Source organism: Bufo bufo, chromosome 3 (genome assembly GCF_905171765.1).
Source record: "Bufo bufo chromosome 3, aBufBuf1.1, whole genome shotgun sequence".
Taxonomy (NCBI): domain Eukaryota; kingdom Metazoa; phylum Chordata; class Amphibia; order Anura; family Bufonidae; genus Bufo; species Bufo bufo.
The window spans coordinates 207,411,399-207,429,476 of record NC_053391.1 but is presented as its reverse complement, the minus strand read 5'-3'; the positions used below and the strand labels follow the sequence as shown (position 1 = coordinate 207,429,476).

At 44.0% G+C, this 18,078-nt stretch overlaps 1 protein-coding gene across 1 annotated transcript in view; it reads left to right on the top strand.

Annotated features, from left to right (window-relative positions):
• Window positions 1-18,078, top strand: part of TAFA3 (TAFA chemokine like family member 3) — a 554,701-nt gene that overhangs the window by 477,590 nt on the left and 59,033 nt on the right. Inside the window, exon 4 of the mRNA XM_040421839.1 lies at window positions 7,995-8,119. Within this exon, the coding sequence (XP_040277773.1) occupies window positions 7,995-8,119 (125 nt within the window). The remainder of the gene's footprint in view (window positions 1-7,994; window positions 8,120-18,078) is intronic.

The window sequence follows — 18,078 nt, the reverse complement described above, 5'->3', positions numbered from 1 at the left end:
GCTATGTTATCAGTGTTAGGTCAGTGGTCTGTGTCTGCCTGTGTACTGCTACTCAACATGATACCTGCCATCCTCTGCATGCTACCATCTCCATTTCTCCAGTCATTGTTCTCTTAGAATGTGTGCATGTGCTCACCTGTGGCCTCTTAAAGGTCCAGTGCCGTCCATGTGCGAATCCTTTCCCAGCCAATATGTGGGGGTCCCTGGGTATATAAGCCACCCTCTTCAAGCAGACAATGCCTGAGCTTTAAGGTTCCCTGTGACTAGCAAAAGTGTTTTGGAAGACTTAGTGCTTCAGCAATTCTCTTGCATTATTCTGCACGATCCAGTCTGTTTTCCCATCTGTGTTCCTGCCATATACCCATCTTACCTGTGTACTTCTGACCTCACAGTTCAACTTTCAGTTCAGGTTTGTGTTACGTTCTCCTAATTTGTCTGCCTGTCTGTTCTACAGTCTTGGTGCCTGCCTACTTTGTTCCTGCAGTCCTCACTACCCCACCCACAAGTTCTTCTAGTGTCTCCAGTTCAATGTTGCCTATATCTGCAGTTCCAATATTAAAGACTATTCTGACTGTTCTATGATGCGGTTTCCCTGTGTCTCCATCCAGACAAGTTTCCTACAGTCAAGTTCTTCCAAAAACCGTACAATCAGTATAAGTCACTGTTCAGACTGTACCTACAGTTTTTGGTTTGTTTTTGGTTTGTTTTCTGTACCTAGAGCTTCTGGTTCCTTCACCAGTGTCCCTGACCCCAGCGAGTCAGCTTCCAACTACACTGGGAATATCTCAAGAGGTAGCTGTTTGGTTTCTCCCCTGCAGCGAAGTCCAGATCCCTGTATAGGGGTTAAATGGTAAATACCAGGGGAGCACCAGAATAGTGCCCTTAGAGTTTATCCCAAAGCCAAACCAGTTAGTTGACACAGTGGGTCCACACTCACTGATCCGTGACAATCAGCTGTGTGTAGGATCGCAATTCATGACAACTAGAGACATGAGGAGAGTTGAGATAGCTTTTTAGCTCCCTGCTTTGAACTAATCCTTCCAGCTGTGATTTAGGATGGGTTTTATGTGTGCTAATAGAGCAGTGGAAATTTTATTTTCTCTGATGATTTTGCCCTAAAGAAAATGAGTCATTATAAATATTAAATGTTATTTGGGAATGTGTTTAGAATAAAGTAATATTCAGGTATTTTAAGTAATTTTATTTATTATTTATTATTTTTTGTCAATCCCTGTCGAGGTGCCCTATTAAGGCATATGGATATCACAGAGGGGTCCATGCGGGGAACTCCATCATGTAGTAGAGATCCACTAACAAGCAGCAACTCTCACTTCTTCTGTTCTTGTACAGCATTATATGGCTTGCCTGTCACTTCAGAAGCTGCCATGTAATACCAACTCCTGCAGTAGCAACGTTGAAAATATAAACTATTATTTGTCAATAGGAGCTTGTACGATTGCTGTAATATTAAAATGCTTGTCTGTAATACAACTATCTATTTAGAAATGGTTAGATTATAACATTTGTTGACCAGTGTGTCCACTCTTTAGGTAGCCATGCACTTTCCACAGTCTTCAGCCAAATGCTTGTTCAGTTGACAGCTATTCCTCTTGACTTCTCTAAATGCACAAATAGTGCCTTCCCTTATGCACAAGTATTTGGTTTGGCTGAGCATGCATGTGTTCACAATTAGGAGAAGGGCATAAGCCACTGCTAGATGTCTTATCACCCTTGAGATGAGAGTGTGTGTAAAAATGTTTTACTACTATATATTAAAGTATTTCAGGAAATGTGGTGCAATAAGAAAAGAAATTGGCACACTGAAAAATTGCAGCAAATTTTTACAAATTTGCTCATCTCTATAACATACTAACAGTCAACTTGACTACTAATAATCCATTTTCCGGTAACAGTAGTATATGCCTGTTGCTGGTTTTGCTTTTTTTACATGCATTATTAACCGCTTCCCGACCGCCTAACGCAGGGATGCGTCCTGCGGGCGAGCAGTTTGTTCTTCGTAGACGCATTGGCGCGTCATCTCACAAGACGCGAGACTTCCTGTGAACGCGCACGCACAGGAGCGCGCGTTCACAGGATCGGGAGGTAAACGAGTGGATCTACAGCCTGCCAGCGGCGATCATTCGCTGGCAGGCTGTAGATGCAATTTTTTTAACCCCTGAAAGGTATATCAGATGCTGTTTTGTTAACAGCATCTGATATACCTGCTACCTGGTCCTCTGGTGGTCCCTTTTGCTTAAATCGACACAGGCAGCTCTGTAAGTAGCACCAATTACCACACTACACTACACCCCCCCTGTCACTTATTAACCCCTTATTAACCCCTGATCACCCCATATAGACTCCCTGATCACCCCCCTGTCATTGATCACCCCCCTGTAAGGCTCTATTCAGACGTCCGTATGTGTTTTGGTAATGGGTAACGTCCGGTAATATGTGTTTTGGTGGTCGATTTAAGCAAAAGGGACCACCAGAGGACCAGGTAGCAGGTATATCAGACGCTATACATAAACACATACGGACGTCTGGGGGGTGATCACCCCATATAGACTCCCTGATCACCCCCCTGTCATTGATCACCCCCCTGTAAGGCTCCATTCAGACGTCCGTATGTGTTTTGCGGATCAACGCATCCGCTAAACACATACGGACGTCTGAATGGGGCCTTACAGGGGGGGTGATCAATGATAGGGGGGTGATCACCCCATATAGACTCCCTGATCACCCCCCTGTCATTGATCACCCCCCTTTAAGGCTCCATTCAGACGTTCATATGTGTTTTGCGGATCCACGGAACCGCAAAACACGGACACCGCGGATCCGCAAAACACGGACACCGGCAATGTGCTTTCCACATTTTGCGGATCCGCACATTGCCAGAACTATATAGAAAATGCCTTTTCTTGTCTGCAATTGCGGACAAGAATAGGACATGTTCTATAGGCTCTACAAAAAACGCAGTGTTTGCCTGATCAGGCCTGATCTTGTGCGCACACTTGCGTTCAGTCCGCCCCACCGCAGTGACAGAATTTTTTTTTATGATCACTGCAAAAACACCGTAAAATCGAAGCGGCGCTATAAAGATCACTTTTGAGGGGCATGGCGAGTTCATAGAAGATTTTTTTTTTTTGGCACAAGTTAGCGGAAATTATTTTTTTGTTTTGTTTTTTTGTTTTTTCTTACAAAGTTTCATATTCCACTAACTTGTGACAAAAAATAAAATCTCACATGAACTCACCATACCCCTCACGGAATCCAAATGCGTAAATTTTTTTAGACATTTATATTCCAGACTTCTTCTCACGCTTTAGGGCCCCTAAAATGCCAGGGCAGTATAAATAGCCCACATGTGACCCCATTTTGGAAAGAAGACACCCCAAGGTATTTCGTGAGGGGCATGGCGAGTTCATGTACAATTTTATTTTTTGTCACAAGTTAGTGGAATATGAGACTTTGTAAGAGAAAAATTAATAAATAAAAATCATTTTCCGCTAACTTGTGCCAAAAAAATAAAATTCTAGGAACTCGCCATGCCCCTCACGGAATACCTTGGGGTGTCTTCTTTCCAAAATGGGGTCACTTGTGGGGTATTTATACTGCCCTGGTATTTTAGGGGCCCTAAAGCGTGAGAAGTAGTTTGGAATCCAAATGCGTAAAAAATGCCCTGTGAAATCGTAAAGATACTCTTTGGAATTTGGGCCCCTTTGCTCACCTAGGCTGCAAAAAAGTGTCACACATGTGGTATCCCCGTACTCAGGAGAAGTAGGGCAATGTGTTTTGTGGTGTGTTTTTACATATACCCATGCTGGGTGAGAGAAATATCTCTGTAAATGGCAACTTTGTATAAAAAAATGGAAGATATTTCTCTCACCCAGCATTGGTATATGTAAAAAGACACCCCAAAACACATTGCCCTACTTCTCCTGAGTACGGCGATACCACATGTGTGACACTTTTTTACAGCCTAGGTTCGCAAAGGGGCCCAAATTCCAAAGAGTATCTTTACGATTTCACAGGGCATTTTTTACGCATTTGGATTCCAAACTACTTCTAGCGCTTTAGGTCCCCTAAAATGCCAGGGCAGTATAAATACCCCACAAGTGACGAAAGAAGACACCCCAAGGTATTCCATGAGGGGTATGGTGAGTTCATGTAAAAAAATAATTTTTGTCACAAGTTAGTGGAATATGAGACTTTGTAAGAAAAAAAAAAAAAAAAAAAATCATTTTCCGCTAACTTGTGACAAAAAATAAAAACTTCCATGAACTCACTATGCCCATCAGCGAATACCTTAGGGTGTCTACTTTCCGAAATGGCATCATTTGTGGGGTGTTTCTACTGTCTGGGCATTGTAGAACCTCAGGAAACATGACAGGTGCTCAGAAAGTCAGGTCTGCTTCAAAATGCGGAAATTCACATTTTTGTACCATAGTTTGTAAACGCTATAACTTTTGCGCAAACCTATAAATATACACTTATTGCATTTTTTTTATCAAAGACATGTAGAACAATAAATTTAGAGAAAAATTTATATAGAAATGTAGTTTTATTTGAAAAATTTTACAACAGAAAGTGAAAAATATCATTTTTTTTGCAAACATTTTGGTCAATTTCGATTAATAACAAAAAAAGTAAAAATGTCAGCAGCAATGAAATACCAGCAAATGAAAGCTCTATTAGTGAGAAGAAAAGGAGGTAAAATTCATTTGGGTGGTAAGTTGTATGACCGAGCAATAAACCGTGAAACTAGTGTAGTGCAGAATTGTAAAAAGTGGTCTGGTCATTAAGGGTGTTTAAGCTAGGGGGGCTGAGGTGGTTAAGGTTTGCTATTTTTCTCCAATTAAGTCAATGAGAAAAAAATGAGCTGGGCTATTTTGTCATGTGGCACAACTCTATATAATATTACACTGTGTTTTTAGTGATTTCATGTTCAGCTGCATCAAATGATTGCATTGCATTTATGTAGCATAAAAAAAAAATACTTAGAAATAGAGATCAGCAAATTTATAAAAAGTTCAATTCGGCTGATTCACCGAAATTTACTAAAATATTTTCTTTGTGACAAATTACTTCGTCACAAAGCGCATGACGCCCCCATCATTGTACCATGCCATGTTCATACATGATTGCGGCATCTGAGTGTAAAAACAATGAAAAATTAATATAAAAAGAAAAAGTTAATCAAACTTACTGCCTCCATTTGCTCGCGACGGGCTGGTCGCCACCATCTTGCTTGAAGATCTGGAGCGAAATCTCGTGCAGCGCAAAATTATGTCATCACGCTGGCCGGCATGGGATTTCGGCTGAGATCTTCAATCAAGATGGCGGCTGGCGGCCCGTCGCGAGCAAATAGAGGAAGTAAGTATGAACTTTTTACACTATTTCAGGTTAAATCGATTCACTAACACAAAGCACAAGGAAATTTGGCTTCGAGGCAAATCAAATTTATCCTGAAATTCGGATCGTATTTCACTTCGTGGGATTCGATTCGCTCATCGCTACTTAAAAAACAAGTTCCGATCTGCTTCATCTGTGTATATTGTAATTACATTTATTGGTTTATGTTTAATTTTCATGAAGACCTTATTGTTTTGAGGAAGAAGTATATACAGTATAGTTGGCTGTCATTGCCATAAGAAATCTTCTGATAGTCGGTCCAGTAGGGGCTGTGTAGAGAGAAAAGAGGACCTAGGACTGAACCCTGAGCAAGGGGATGAGGGGAAGTAGAGCCAGCAAATGGCACACTGAAGGAGCGGCCAGGGACATAGGAAGAAAACTAAGAGAGAACGGCATCCTTACGTCCAAAATGTTGTCAAATGCTGCAGAGAGATCGAGAAAAAATAGTAAAGAGTAGTCAACCTTGCATTTAGCTGTGAGGATGTCATTTGTTATTTTAGTGAGGGAAGTTTCTGGAGAAAGTCGGGTGTGGAAACCAGTTTGTAATGGATCAAGAAGAGAATGTGTACAGGTATTATAAATGTAGGTTTATAATGGTAAAAGGTGATCTTCTATCGTTCATAAGGTAATACTAAAGAATATACAGTATAAGCCAAAGTCGTTGTTATTGCGCTGTTTAAAATGACATGTTTGTTGCTTGCTTTTGTAGCTCGCTCATTTTCAGGTGCAGCAGGGGTCCAACACTTTTTTCGTATCCACGCTCACCTTGCTGCCTCCACTCACAGCTGAGCTCTGTGTCATTCACTGTATGTGGGTGTTGTGTCTGTTACTTGGTAGAAGTAGAAGAAAAACTTATATCAATAGTTATCATGAATTCTCTGACTTGAGAATAGACCACAATGATGATAGGCTCTTTTATGGTAATTTTATAAGAAATGTGTAATCACAAAGATTTGATACACTACTTAATAGGGTTCTCTGGGCTACAGAAATTGTTGACTTGTCCCCAGGATAATTCAGAAAGAATAAAGACCGGCACTCATGAGTGCCGGTCTTTATTCTTTGTGAATTATCTACTGGGATCCCTGCCCGCAGACACGGGCACCGCCAAATCCTCTGAGCAGTGCCGACCTTATTTGGATTATATATTGTCCCCAGGATAAGTCATCAATATCAGATCGGTGCGGTCTGACACCCGTACCCTCACTAATCAGCTGTTTCAGGCTGCCATGGAGCCAGAAACTATACGCTGTATGGAGCTGGAGGCAAACAGCTCTGTACACTTTGTAGTGACCTTGCCAGGCTGATGCAGCTGAGTTCTCATTTAACACCCCATCCAGCGGCTAGTCAACACCAACTACGCTCACCATAAAACCCTCCACCAACTTTGTCATGTAAAAAATATGAAAATAAAAAGCATTCTAGTGCTGGACAGGGGGATGAGTCAAGAGTTTACTTTATAGTATACTACCTGTGCCCTTAATCCTCCCCCCACAGTAGAATGCTCTCTTAATTGCCCCCTTCATTCACAGTACTTATGGTCCCTTTGTGCACTCACACAGTAGTCATGTCACCATAATGCCTTCACACAGTAATCAAGCCCCCTTAGTTCCCCCACACAGTACTTATGCCCTCTTAGTGTCCTCACACAGTAGTTATTCCTCTTGGTACCCTCTTCACAGTGAACTATCCTTTTAGTTCCACCTTTATAGTAGTTATGTCCCCACACAGTAGTTATGCTTCCGTAGTGCCCCACAAAGTAGTTATGCCCCCTTAATGCTGCCGCACAGTAGTTATGTCCCCTTAGTGCCCCCTTCAGAGTAGAATGCATCTATGGCCCCTTTCACAGTATTTATATCTCCTTTGTACCCCCACACAGTAGTCATGCCCCCTTAGTGCCTATACAGTAGAATGCCGCATTAGTGCCCAAGCACAGTAGTTTTTACTTCTTAGTGCATACATACAGTAGTTTTGCCCCTGTGGTGTTAATAAAATAAAAAATACATAGCCTCGCTCCTCCAATAAACAAAGCACATCATGCTCTACCCAGCAGGCTTGATACAGTGACATCATTGTGCCTGCTGAGCTGAGCAGGAGAGCGTAGAGTCAGGGATGATCCTAATCCCATGTGCTATTCTACTCACTCTTGCAGGTATGATTAGGTCACTGCATTGCACATGCTGCTAGGGAAAGCACAGGTCAAGAAATAAGACCCAGGGTCTAATAGATGACAGACACAGGAGCCAGATTCAAGTCCAAAATTTGGGGCTGAGCCCAGCTGTTGTGTCTGTCATCCATTACGTCCGTGCCTCTATCGCCAGTATACACTGATACAGTAATCATTACTGCATGTTTGTGTACTGCCAGGTGAGGCCTGAGCCTAATGGGCCTTGCCATGTGCCTGCTGCAAACCCCATAGCAGCTGATATAGCTGTTATGGTGGTAGTCCCGTCCCTGTCCCCACTGTATGATATTGATGACCTATCCTTAGGAGGGGTCATCAATATCTGTAGCCTGGAGAACTATTTAAAGACTTTCCTTGATTTTCTTGACAACTGACCACTAATGTTTTTGTTCAGCTTCTATAGTTATCCAGAAATGGTGGTGTCATATGCAGCCATGTTTAGAGGGAGAAGACTGCAAAATTCTACCAGATTTGACAGGATGGAGTTGTAGCACTGGGAACAAAGTCAAAACAACAAAGGTAAGACTGTTTTAATACAGTAGGTATGCTAATGCAGTTTTCTCATTGGATTGTCGGAAAAACAACAGGAATCACTTTCATTAGAGGTGTTATGCCAGAGCATTCACAGAATAGGTGATAAATGTTTGATCGGTTTGGTTCCAACTGCTGTAAAACTCACGATCTATAGCATGGTGGCCCCAGAGACATTTGAAATGAGTGGTGGTCATAAATCCATCATGCACCATTGAAAGACTACAGGAGTAACTGTCTTTGTCAGTCCCTTAGACATTGAATGGAACAATAGGACACCCCTTTTTATTACACGCCTTTGTTGGACTAGACACATACCCTGTTTCCCCGAAAATAAGACAGTGTCTTATATTAATTTTTGCTCCAAAAGATGCGCTAGGTCTTATTTTCAGGGGATGTCTTATTTTTCCATGACACAGGGGGATCAGAGGGGAGAATCAAAATGACACAGGAGAATCTGAGGGAAGATTACAATTTTAGTACCCTTTCTTATCCTCCTGTGTCATTTTGATTCCCCCCTCTGATCCCCCTGTGTCATTTTAAGTGATCCCCCTCCCCTGTGCCAGCGGACAGTGGATTATTTAGTCTCTCCCCCCTCCCACCTTTACCAGACATCCCCCACCACTTTATCAGACATTCCCCCCCCATACCTCAGTCACCCCTGTATGTCCGTGCCGGCCAGATTCCACACAATGTGCCCGATTCCTGCCCTGCGCAACTCACTCACATTTAGACAGTGAGTCAGCCAAACTCCGTCAGGGCAGAGCGAGCAGCAGGCGGCAGCTTGTCCTGGCAGTGGTGCGGGCTCTCTGATTTAAAGAGACCTCACACTGCCTGAACAGCTCTGGCTGTGCTGCGGCCAATCAGTGAGCTGCGCGGCGGCGCCCGCCGCTACGATCGGGAGGAGTCGGATGCCTTGCAGTAACTTCTGGGACCTTATATTCCGGGGGGCCTTATTATCGGGGAGGCCTTATTTTCGGGGGGATGCCTTATATTTCAGCAAGAGGCAAAACTAGAGGTAGGTCTTATTTTCGGGGGATGTCTTATTTTCGGGGAACGACGGTATAATTTCTCTCAACCTAGATACACAAAATTGAGCCACGGTTTGGCACAATGTATGTCAAAATCTAGATGCACTTATTTGTAAATGTGGGCCAATAATGAATTTAGCTGAGGGCAGTTATAAGTTTGATGTGAGTCATACAAATCATGATAAATCTGATTTTGAGTCAGGTGAGTTTGTGAGATCTCATTTTTTTCCATAAGAGAGACACTCTTCTTCAAGTACTATATATTCTCGTCCTTGTTAACTTAAAAGAGGCCAAAAATGTTACCTTTTACTTTCACTGTGTAGGGAGATGCTCCTTCTGATCACAAGCCGCTCTGCTTTTTAACAGCTCTCCATTGTGGCTCATAGAGAATCTCCCCCATCTCCTTAGATTATACAATTACAGTGCTGCCCATAATTATTCATACCCTGACAAATTTTGACTTAAAGTTACTTTTATTCAACCAGCAAGTAATTTTTTGAAGGGAAATGACATACAGTAGGTGTCTCCCAAAAGATAATAAGACGATGTACAAGAGGCATTATTGTGGGGAAAAAAACATTTCTCAGCTTTAATTTACATTTGAGTGAAAAAGTGTCCAGTTGGCATAAAAAAGGAGAAGCCTTCAACCCAAAGAACACCATCACCACTGTCAAACATGGTGGTGGGAACCTAATGCATTGGGGGTGTTTTTCAGCCAATGGACCAGGGAACCTAATCACAGTAAACGGCACCATGAAAAAAGAGCAATACATGAGGATTCTCAACGACAACATCAGGCAGTCTGCACCAGTGGACATGGCCTTGGGCACCAGTGGACATTTCAGCATGACAATGACCCAAAACCCACAGCAAAAGTGGTGAAGAAATGGTTAGCAGACAACAACATTAACGTTTTGGAGTGGCCCAGCCAGAGTCCAAACTTGAATCCAATTGAGAATCTGTCAAGGGAGCTAAAGATCAGAGTGATGGCAAGAAGACCCTCCAACCTGAAAGATTTGGAGCTCATTGCTAAAGATGAATGGGCAAAAATACCTGTGGAGACATGCAAAAAGCTGGTCTGCAATTATAGGGAGCGTTTGCTGTAATAGCCAATAAAGGCTTTTCTATTGATTATTGAGAAGGGTATGAATAGTTTTGGACTGGACACTTTTTGCTAAAATGTAAATAAAAGCTGAGAAATGTTTTTTTCCACAATAATGCCTCTTGTACATTGTCTTATTATCTTTTAGGAGACACCTATGTCATTTCCCGTTAAAAACTTACTTGCTGGTTGAATAAAAGTAACTTTAAGTCAAAATTTGCCAGGGGTATGAATAATTATGGGCAGCACTGTATATGATATTAATATGATATTTATAATAGACAGTTTTATTTCTAGAAACAGTGCCACTCTTGTCCAATGACTGTTTACAGCTCAGCCCATTCACTTAAATGAAGATGAGCAACAATCATACCTTATGTAGAATAGTGATGCTGCAAAGCAGAATCTTTCCCCATGGCAGATTCAGCACTAGTGTTGAGTGAATCAAAGCCAAATGAATTGACTTCGATCCGAATTTCCGAAAAAAATTGATTCGCTGCAAAGCCGCAGTTCCTTGTTCGTCATAGCAACAAATCTATTTTTCCTGTAATGGTGGCAAAAGAAAAATACATACTCACCTCCTCCATTTGCGCATGAAGAGGCTGTACGGCCATCTTGATTGCAGAAACCGTGCTTCATCCCATCACTGCGCAAAAGTTTGCATGGTGTTTTCAGTTAAGATGGCCGCGACGAATAAGGTAAATATTTACTTATTATTTTTTTTACCCTGATTAACCTTTGAAAGGCCTAAATGTAGCCTCAATGACGGGGGAAGGGGGGGTGCGATTGCTGTTCCCTGTCATTGCGTCCACTACATACAAAAGAATGTGCTTCATGACGCTTCAAGTAATTTGTCACAAATTGAATTTTTTTGTGAAAGTGAATCAAATTTTTCATAACTTCACTAGTGTTGATCGAGCACCGTAGTGCTCGGGTGCTCAGGGGCTCGGGCCGAACACATCAGGATGTTCAGGTGCTCAAACAAGCACCTGAGTATAATGGAAGTCAATGGGAGAACCCGAGCATTAAGCCAGGTACTCCCTGCTCTGAAGAGGGGAGGGTTCTTGGTTCATAGGAAAATGTCAGAAATTGATGGAAACACCACCAAAATGGTTCTGGAACAGCATGGGGAGGATGTCTGGATGTATCTTGGACTCACAGATCGCTGCTGGGAACGATGTTGTCTGAATAGTACGCCACTTTTACAGACTGACAATAATACGCACCAAACCGAATAAAAAATCTATTTTAGAGGATAAATTTATAGGATTTATAGGAAACATTCTTTCCTGTATATTTACTTATATAAAGTGCAAGTGCTGCCAAAAATTACAAGGAAGAGGCACTCTGATACAATCTGTATATCACATAAAGGAGGGCCTCATTCACATTGTGGTACAATTGTTCAGGTAGTGGGACTCCTACACTCATAAAGCCTATGCACTAAGGGAAAGGGCTGCCAAAAATTTCAAGGAAACGGCACTCCAATACACCCTTTATTACACATAAAGGAGGGCGTCATACACACCCTTGAAAAATTATGATTGATGGCCCGCTGGTGATCCTCAAAAACATTAGGAGCAAGGGCCTGCTGATCTGACCATCTAAAACATTATGAGTGAGGGCCTGCTGTCGCTTTAGTGACTCTAGATAACCTGGGGCCGATCGCACGTCCCCGTGATGGCGATGATCCAATCGGATGTCTGGCCTATCAACTTTCAATGTTATTGTCAGTGCAAACCATTGTAACTATGGGTAACAGGGAATCAGTGTTTGATTCCAGAGAGGGAGCCTGAGAAACGGCTATGGCTACCACATCCAATCAAGGCAGCATGCGCGCAAATTACCTATTAGGTATAATTAGGTGAGGGCCTGCAGGTGAGCTGACCCTGTAAAAGATTTTAGGTGCAGGCCTGCAGGAGAGCTGACCCTGTAAAAGATTTTAGGTGCAGGCCTACAGGAGAGCTGACCCTGTAAAAGATTTGAGTTGCGGGCCTGCTGGTGAGCTGACCCTGTAAAAGATTTGAGATGCAGATCTGCTGGTGAGCTGACCCTGTGAAAGATTTGAGGTGCGAGCCTGCTGGTGATCTGACCCAGTAAAAGATTGTAGGTGATGGCCTGCTGGTAAGCTGACCCTCTAAAATATTTAATGCGAGGGCCTTCACGTGAGCTGACCCTGTAAAAGATTTGAGCTGTGGGCCTGCTAGTGGGCTGACCCTGTAAAAGATTTGAGTTGCTGGTCTGCTGGAGAGCTGAACCTATAAAAGATTTGAGCCGCTTTCCTCTGATGGAGTTAAGAAGTCATGGTCAATCCAGGCCTTGTTCATTTTTACAAGAGTCAACCTGTCAGCATTTTCAGTTGACAGGCGGATACGCTTATCTGTTATAAATTTAATGCCACCAGGAGCACTAAATACCCGCTCAGACAAAATGCTGGCGGTAGAGCAGGCCAGCACCTCCAAAGCTTAGAGCTCCAGTTCGTGCCACGTGTCCAGCTTGGACACCCAGTAGTTGTAAGGCACAGAGGGATCATTGAGGATGCTGTCACGGGCTGCTATTTACTCCTTCACCACCTTCCAAAAATTTTCTCTCCTTGTGACAGTAGGCCGCGCATCAGGGTGAGGGTGCTGACGGGGTGTCATGAAACTGTCCCAGGCTTTGGAGAGTGTTGCCCTGCCTCTTTTGGAACTGCTATGTGTTCCCCTTGTCTCCCCTCCTCGGTTGGCCAAGGAACTATGGACTCTGCCGCCGGCGTTGTCAGATGGAAATTTTTGGAGCAATTTTTCAACAAGAATTTTTGGGTATTGCACCGTTTTGCTCGTCCTCTCCACCAGAGGAATGAGAGAAGAGAAGTTATTTTTGTAGCGGCAGTCCATAAGGGTGAACAACTAGTAATCCGTGTTGTCTAAAATGCTTATAACGTGCTGGTCGCGGGAAAGGAAGCCTAACATGAAGTCAGTCAGGTGTGCCAGAGTACCAACAGGCAAGACTTTGCTGTCATCATCAGGAGGATCACTCTCAATCTCCTCATCCTTTTCCTCCTCTTCTGCCCACCCACGCTGAACAGATGAAATTAAACTTCCATGGGTACTACCCTCTGTAGCGGAGGCAACCGTCTCCTTCTCCTCCTCCTCCTCTTCATCATCCAATTTGCGATGAGAAGACGAACTGAGCGTGGTCTGGCTATTACCCAGTGTAATGTATTCCCCCATTTCCACCTCTTCCACATGCAAAGGGTCGTCCTTAATTGTGAGCAGCGAGCGATTGAGTAGACACAGAAGTGGGATGGTTATCGCTGCTCACCATCTGTGTTTATTCCTCAAAGTTTCTTAAAACCTCACAGAGGTCAGACATCCCTGCCCACTCCTTGCTTGTGAATAGTGGAAGCTGACTGGAAAGGCGATGACCATGTTGCAGCTGGTATTCCACTACTACCTTCTGCGGCTCACAAAGCCTGGCCAACATGTGGAACGTGGAGTTCCAGCGCGTGCTCACGTTGCAGAACAGCAGGTGAGCTGGCAATTTCAAGCGATGCTGCAGCGCTGACAGAACGGCTGAAGCTGTTGGTGACTTGCGGAAATGTGCACACATGCGGCGCACCTTTACCAGTAGCTCAGGCAAATTGGGGTAGGTTTGAGAAACTGCTGAACCACAAGGTTGAAGACGTGGGCAAGGCATGGGATGTGTCTAAGCTTGTCGAGCTCCAAAGCCGTCACCAAGTTATGGCCATTTTCCGACACAACCATGCCTGGTTCTAGGTTGAGTGGCGAGAGCCACAGCTCAGTATGGTCTCTTATCCCCTGCTACAGCGCTGCGGCGGTGTGCTGTTTGTCCCCTAAGCATATCAGCTTCAGCACGGCCTGTTGCCGCTTACCCACTGCAGTGCTACACTGGGTCCAGCTATCGACTGATGACTGACTGGTGCTGCACATAGATAAATCGGAAGTGGAAGTGGAGGAGGAGGCGGAGGAGGAAAAGTGGAGGTTGGAGCAACTAACGTAGGTGCTGGCAGAATCCCTGATCGACGTAGGTCCCACACTCCATGTCATCGGTAGCACCTTTGCCATCCCAGGGTACGACTCGCTCCCAGTCTCCACAACATTCACCCAGTGTGCCGACAGGGAAATGTAGCATCCCTGGCCGAATACACTTGTCCATGTGTCCGTGGTTAAGTGGACCTTCCCAGTAACTGCGTTGGTCAGGGCACGTGTGATGTTAGGGGACACATGTTGGTGTAAGGCGAGCACGGCACACCTTGAAAAATAGTGGTTGCTGGGGACTGCGTAACGCGGGACGGCCTCCGACATCAGGCTGCGGGGGGCCTCAGTGTCCACTAGCCTAAATGGCAACATTTCTAGGGCCAGTAATTTGGAAAGCTGTGCATTTAGTGCTATGGCCTGTGGGTGGATGGCTGGGTATATTTGCTTGCATTTAAAGGCCTGAGGTAAGGATATTTGGACACTGCGCTGGGACACGGAAGTGGATGTGGTCGCTGATGGTGCTTGAAAAGGTCCAGGTACAGGGCGGGAGGCATCCGGGCCTGCGCCTTCGACAGGGGTTTGGCCAGCACGTAACATAGGGGAAAAGGAGGCAGTGGTGTGACCCGCAGACACAGATTGTGGACCCAGGCATTCATCCCACTAATTACGGTGCTTGGATGACATGTGGCGGATCATGATGGTGGTGGTAAGGTTGCTAGTGTTTACCCCCGCCTCATTTTTGTATGGCACAGGTTGCAAACTACTATTCTTTTGTCGTCCGCACTTTCTTCAAAAAAGTGCCAGACTGCGTAGCATCTACCCTTTGGCAAGGGAGATTTATGCAAGGGGGTGCTCCATGGAACAGTTGCGGGCCTGTTTGGTGTGGCCCGCCTTCTCCCTTTTGCCACCCCACTGCCTCTTCCAGCCTGTTGCAGTGCTGCAGATCCCTCCCCCTCTGTACTGCTCTCCTTGCTCGGCTTGCCACCTTCCCAGGTTAGGTCAGTGACCTCATCGTCCACTACCTCCTCTTGCACTTCCTCACTCTGATCATCCTCCTGATTTGTTGACCTAACCACAACCTCAGTGATTGACAACTGTGTCTTATCCTCTTCATCAACCTCTTGCGACTGGAAGCATTATATCCTGCAATCCAACCGACCACCTGCTCGCACTAGGCTGACTTCAAGATTGGTGTCCTGCGCCACCCTGCAAACTGGGAAATGAAGCTAGGTATCTTGGATGATTGTTTTTCTTGTGCTCTGGCAGCAGGCACAGTTTCTCCGCACCCAGTGCCACAGCCTCTGCGTGCACCATCAGCATAGCGGCCACTTCCCCGTCCCCTACTGCTCGCCTTCTTCATTTTAAATGTGATATATTCTTGAAAGTATGTCACACGTACAGTAGCGTAGGATTTGGAAGTGTATGTGCAAAAAAATTTACAGTAGTATTTGTGATGAGGAAACGTTATACAGGACAGGTGCCATAGGTAATGTCACAGTTCGCATTGTCTACAGAAAAAGTGTACTGGATGTCACTGATATTTTAGGGATGCGCACACTTTAAACAGGAGATGTGGTGCGGATAATTTAAAACTCTGCAGCAGACTCCGTTTGCGGGAAAACTGGATTGGATGTCACTGTTATTTTAGCGATGCGCACACTTTAAACAGGAGATGTGGCGCAAATATTTTAACAGTCCGCAGCAGACACCATCTGTGGAAAAAGTGCACTGGATGTCACTGATATTTTAGGGATGCGCACACTTTAAACAGGAGATGTGGCGCTGATAATTTAACTGTCCGCAATGGCCTACTACACAGTATTTAGCGTAGGATGCACAAAAAATATATATTCCTGCTGTCACACACAATAGTCCTTAAAAGGACTTTTGGGTCTCTGAAAAGTTTTTTATATAAAAATCTTCCTATTACACTCCCTACACTGTCTGTCCCTTCCTATACACAGCTCTCCCTAACACTGAGCAATTTAGCGCAGGTTGCGCTACAAAAATATATTGCTGCTGTCACACACAATAGTCCTTACAAGGACTTTTGGGTCCCTGAAACGTTTTTGTACACTTATAATATTCGATTACACTTTCTACACTCTCTGTCCCTTCCTATCCTCAGCTCTCCCTGACTTAGAATGAGCCAAACACGCGCCATCGGGTGCTATATAGCACCCGATGACATGTTCCATCCAGCCAATTACTGTAATACCAGTAGCCAACATGGCTACTGGCATTACAGTGAGGGCAGTACTTACCTGCACGTTTATTGGCTGCTTAGCAGTTACGAAACTTGCGAGGAGGAGACTCGAGCATTGCGCTCGAGCACATGCGGTACTCAGCCGAGTACCGCCATGTGCCAAGCTTAACGATGCTCGAGCCGAATTGGTATTTGGCCAAGCATCAACACATAACTTTACTCAGCTTCACTGAACTTCTATTCAGCACCATGGACAGGGACACTGACTTTTCATCTAGTAGAATTTTCGTGAATATATTTGTCATAATTTGCTTTATGTACTAACTAAATATATCTATTTGTATCCATTTTTATTGTTCTCGTCATATTTAAGCAGCTTGTCAACCTATTGTGAAACGGCTTAGATTCTCTGTAGAGCAGAACGCCATAGAGAGATTCTGTTTTATGAGGGTTGAAGTAAACGTGAGGCAACAGATTGTCAGATTGGAAAGGTTTACGTTAAAGGGAGATCTGTGATCTTTAGAGGGCTATATAACATGGAGTATGGACACAAGCGCCTTTGAAGGAGTCAGCTTGGTGCAGACAGTTATTTATAGTGTGAGAAATGAAAATAGCTGTGAACTAGTTATGAAAAAGCACACCGTGGTATTTAGACATCCTGCCGACCAACTGTACCTCATACTGTATAACGCTTGAAAACCACCATCTGCTTTCTAAAAAGGAAATGCCTACCTGTGTCTAGAGACACACAAAACACATTGGAAACTGAGAAAATACCTGAGCATGTGCTTTATTTTTGGTTGGAATGTGTCATATATTGCAATGTACCTGGAAAAAATGTAAGAAACTTTGCAAATACACTAACTTGAAAATATTCTACCATTTTGTGTGTGCATAGCCCAAATTTAAAGAGGACCTTTCATCACAATAAAAAATCTAAACTAAGTAGGCTGACATGGAAAGCGGCGCCCAGGGATCTCCCTGCACTTACTATTATCCCTGTGCGCCGCTCCGTTCTCCCTGTATAGGCTCCGGTATCTTCAGATTTTCGGCTCAACTGGGAGGAGCCTGCTCTAGTTCTCCTGGGCGTCTCCTTCTCCCTCAGGCTATGAGCTGAGCGCTGCGATTGGCCAGCGCTACAGCCTGGGAGAAGGAGACGCCCAGGAGAACTAGAGCAGGCTCTTCCCAGTTGAGTCGAAAATCTGAAGATACCGGAGCCTATACCGGGAGAACGAAGCGGTGCCCAGGGATAATAGTAAGTGCAGGGAGATGCCTGGGCGCCGCTCTCCATGTCAGCATACTTTGTTTAGATTTTTTTATTGTAATGAAAGGTCCTCTTTAAAGTGTTCAAATTGTTCTGAAAGGTGTGTAAGACATGCTGAAATCTCCTAGGGCTCATAGTATTTCCCTATAATTTCTCCCATCTTTTCAACAAATCAAATCTTCAACAATTTGGATCTAACTTGAATTTTTATTAAATTCAAATCAATTTCCTTAACTGTACCCATAATACATGAACAGAGGGGAAAAATGTCTTTCTGATGTAGAGTGGCTATTTGCAAAAGGATCCTGTACATTTACACATACATTGAATTCACTCCATGGTTACAGACTACTGGGGTCATTTA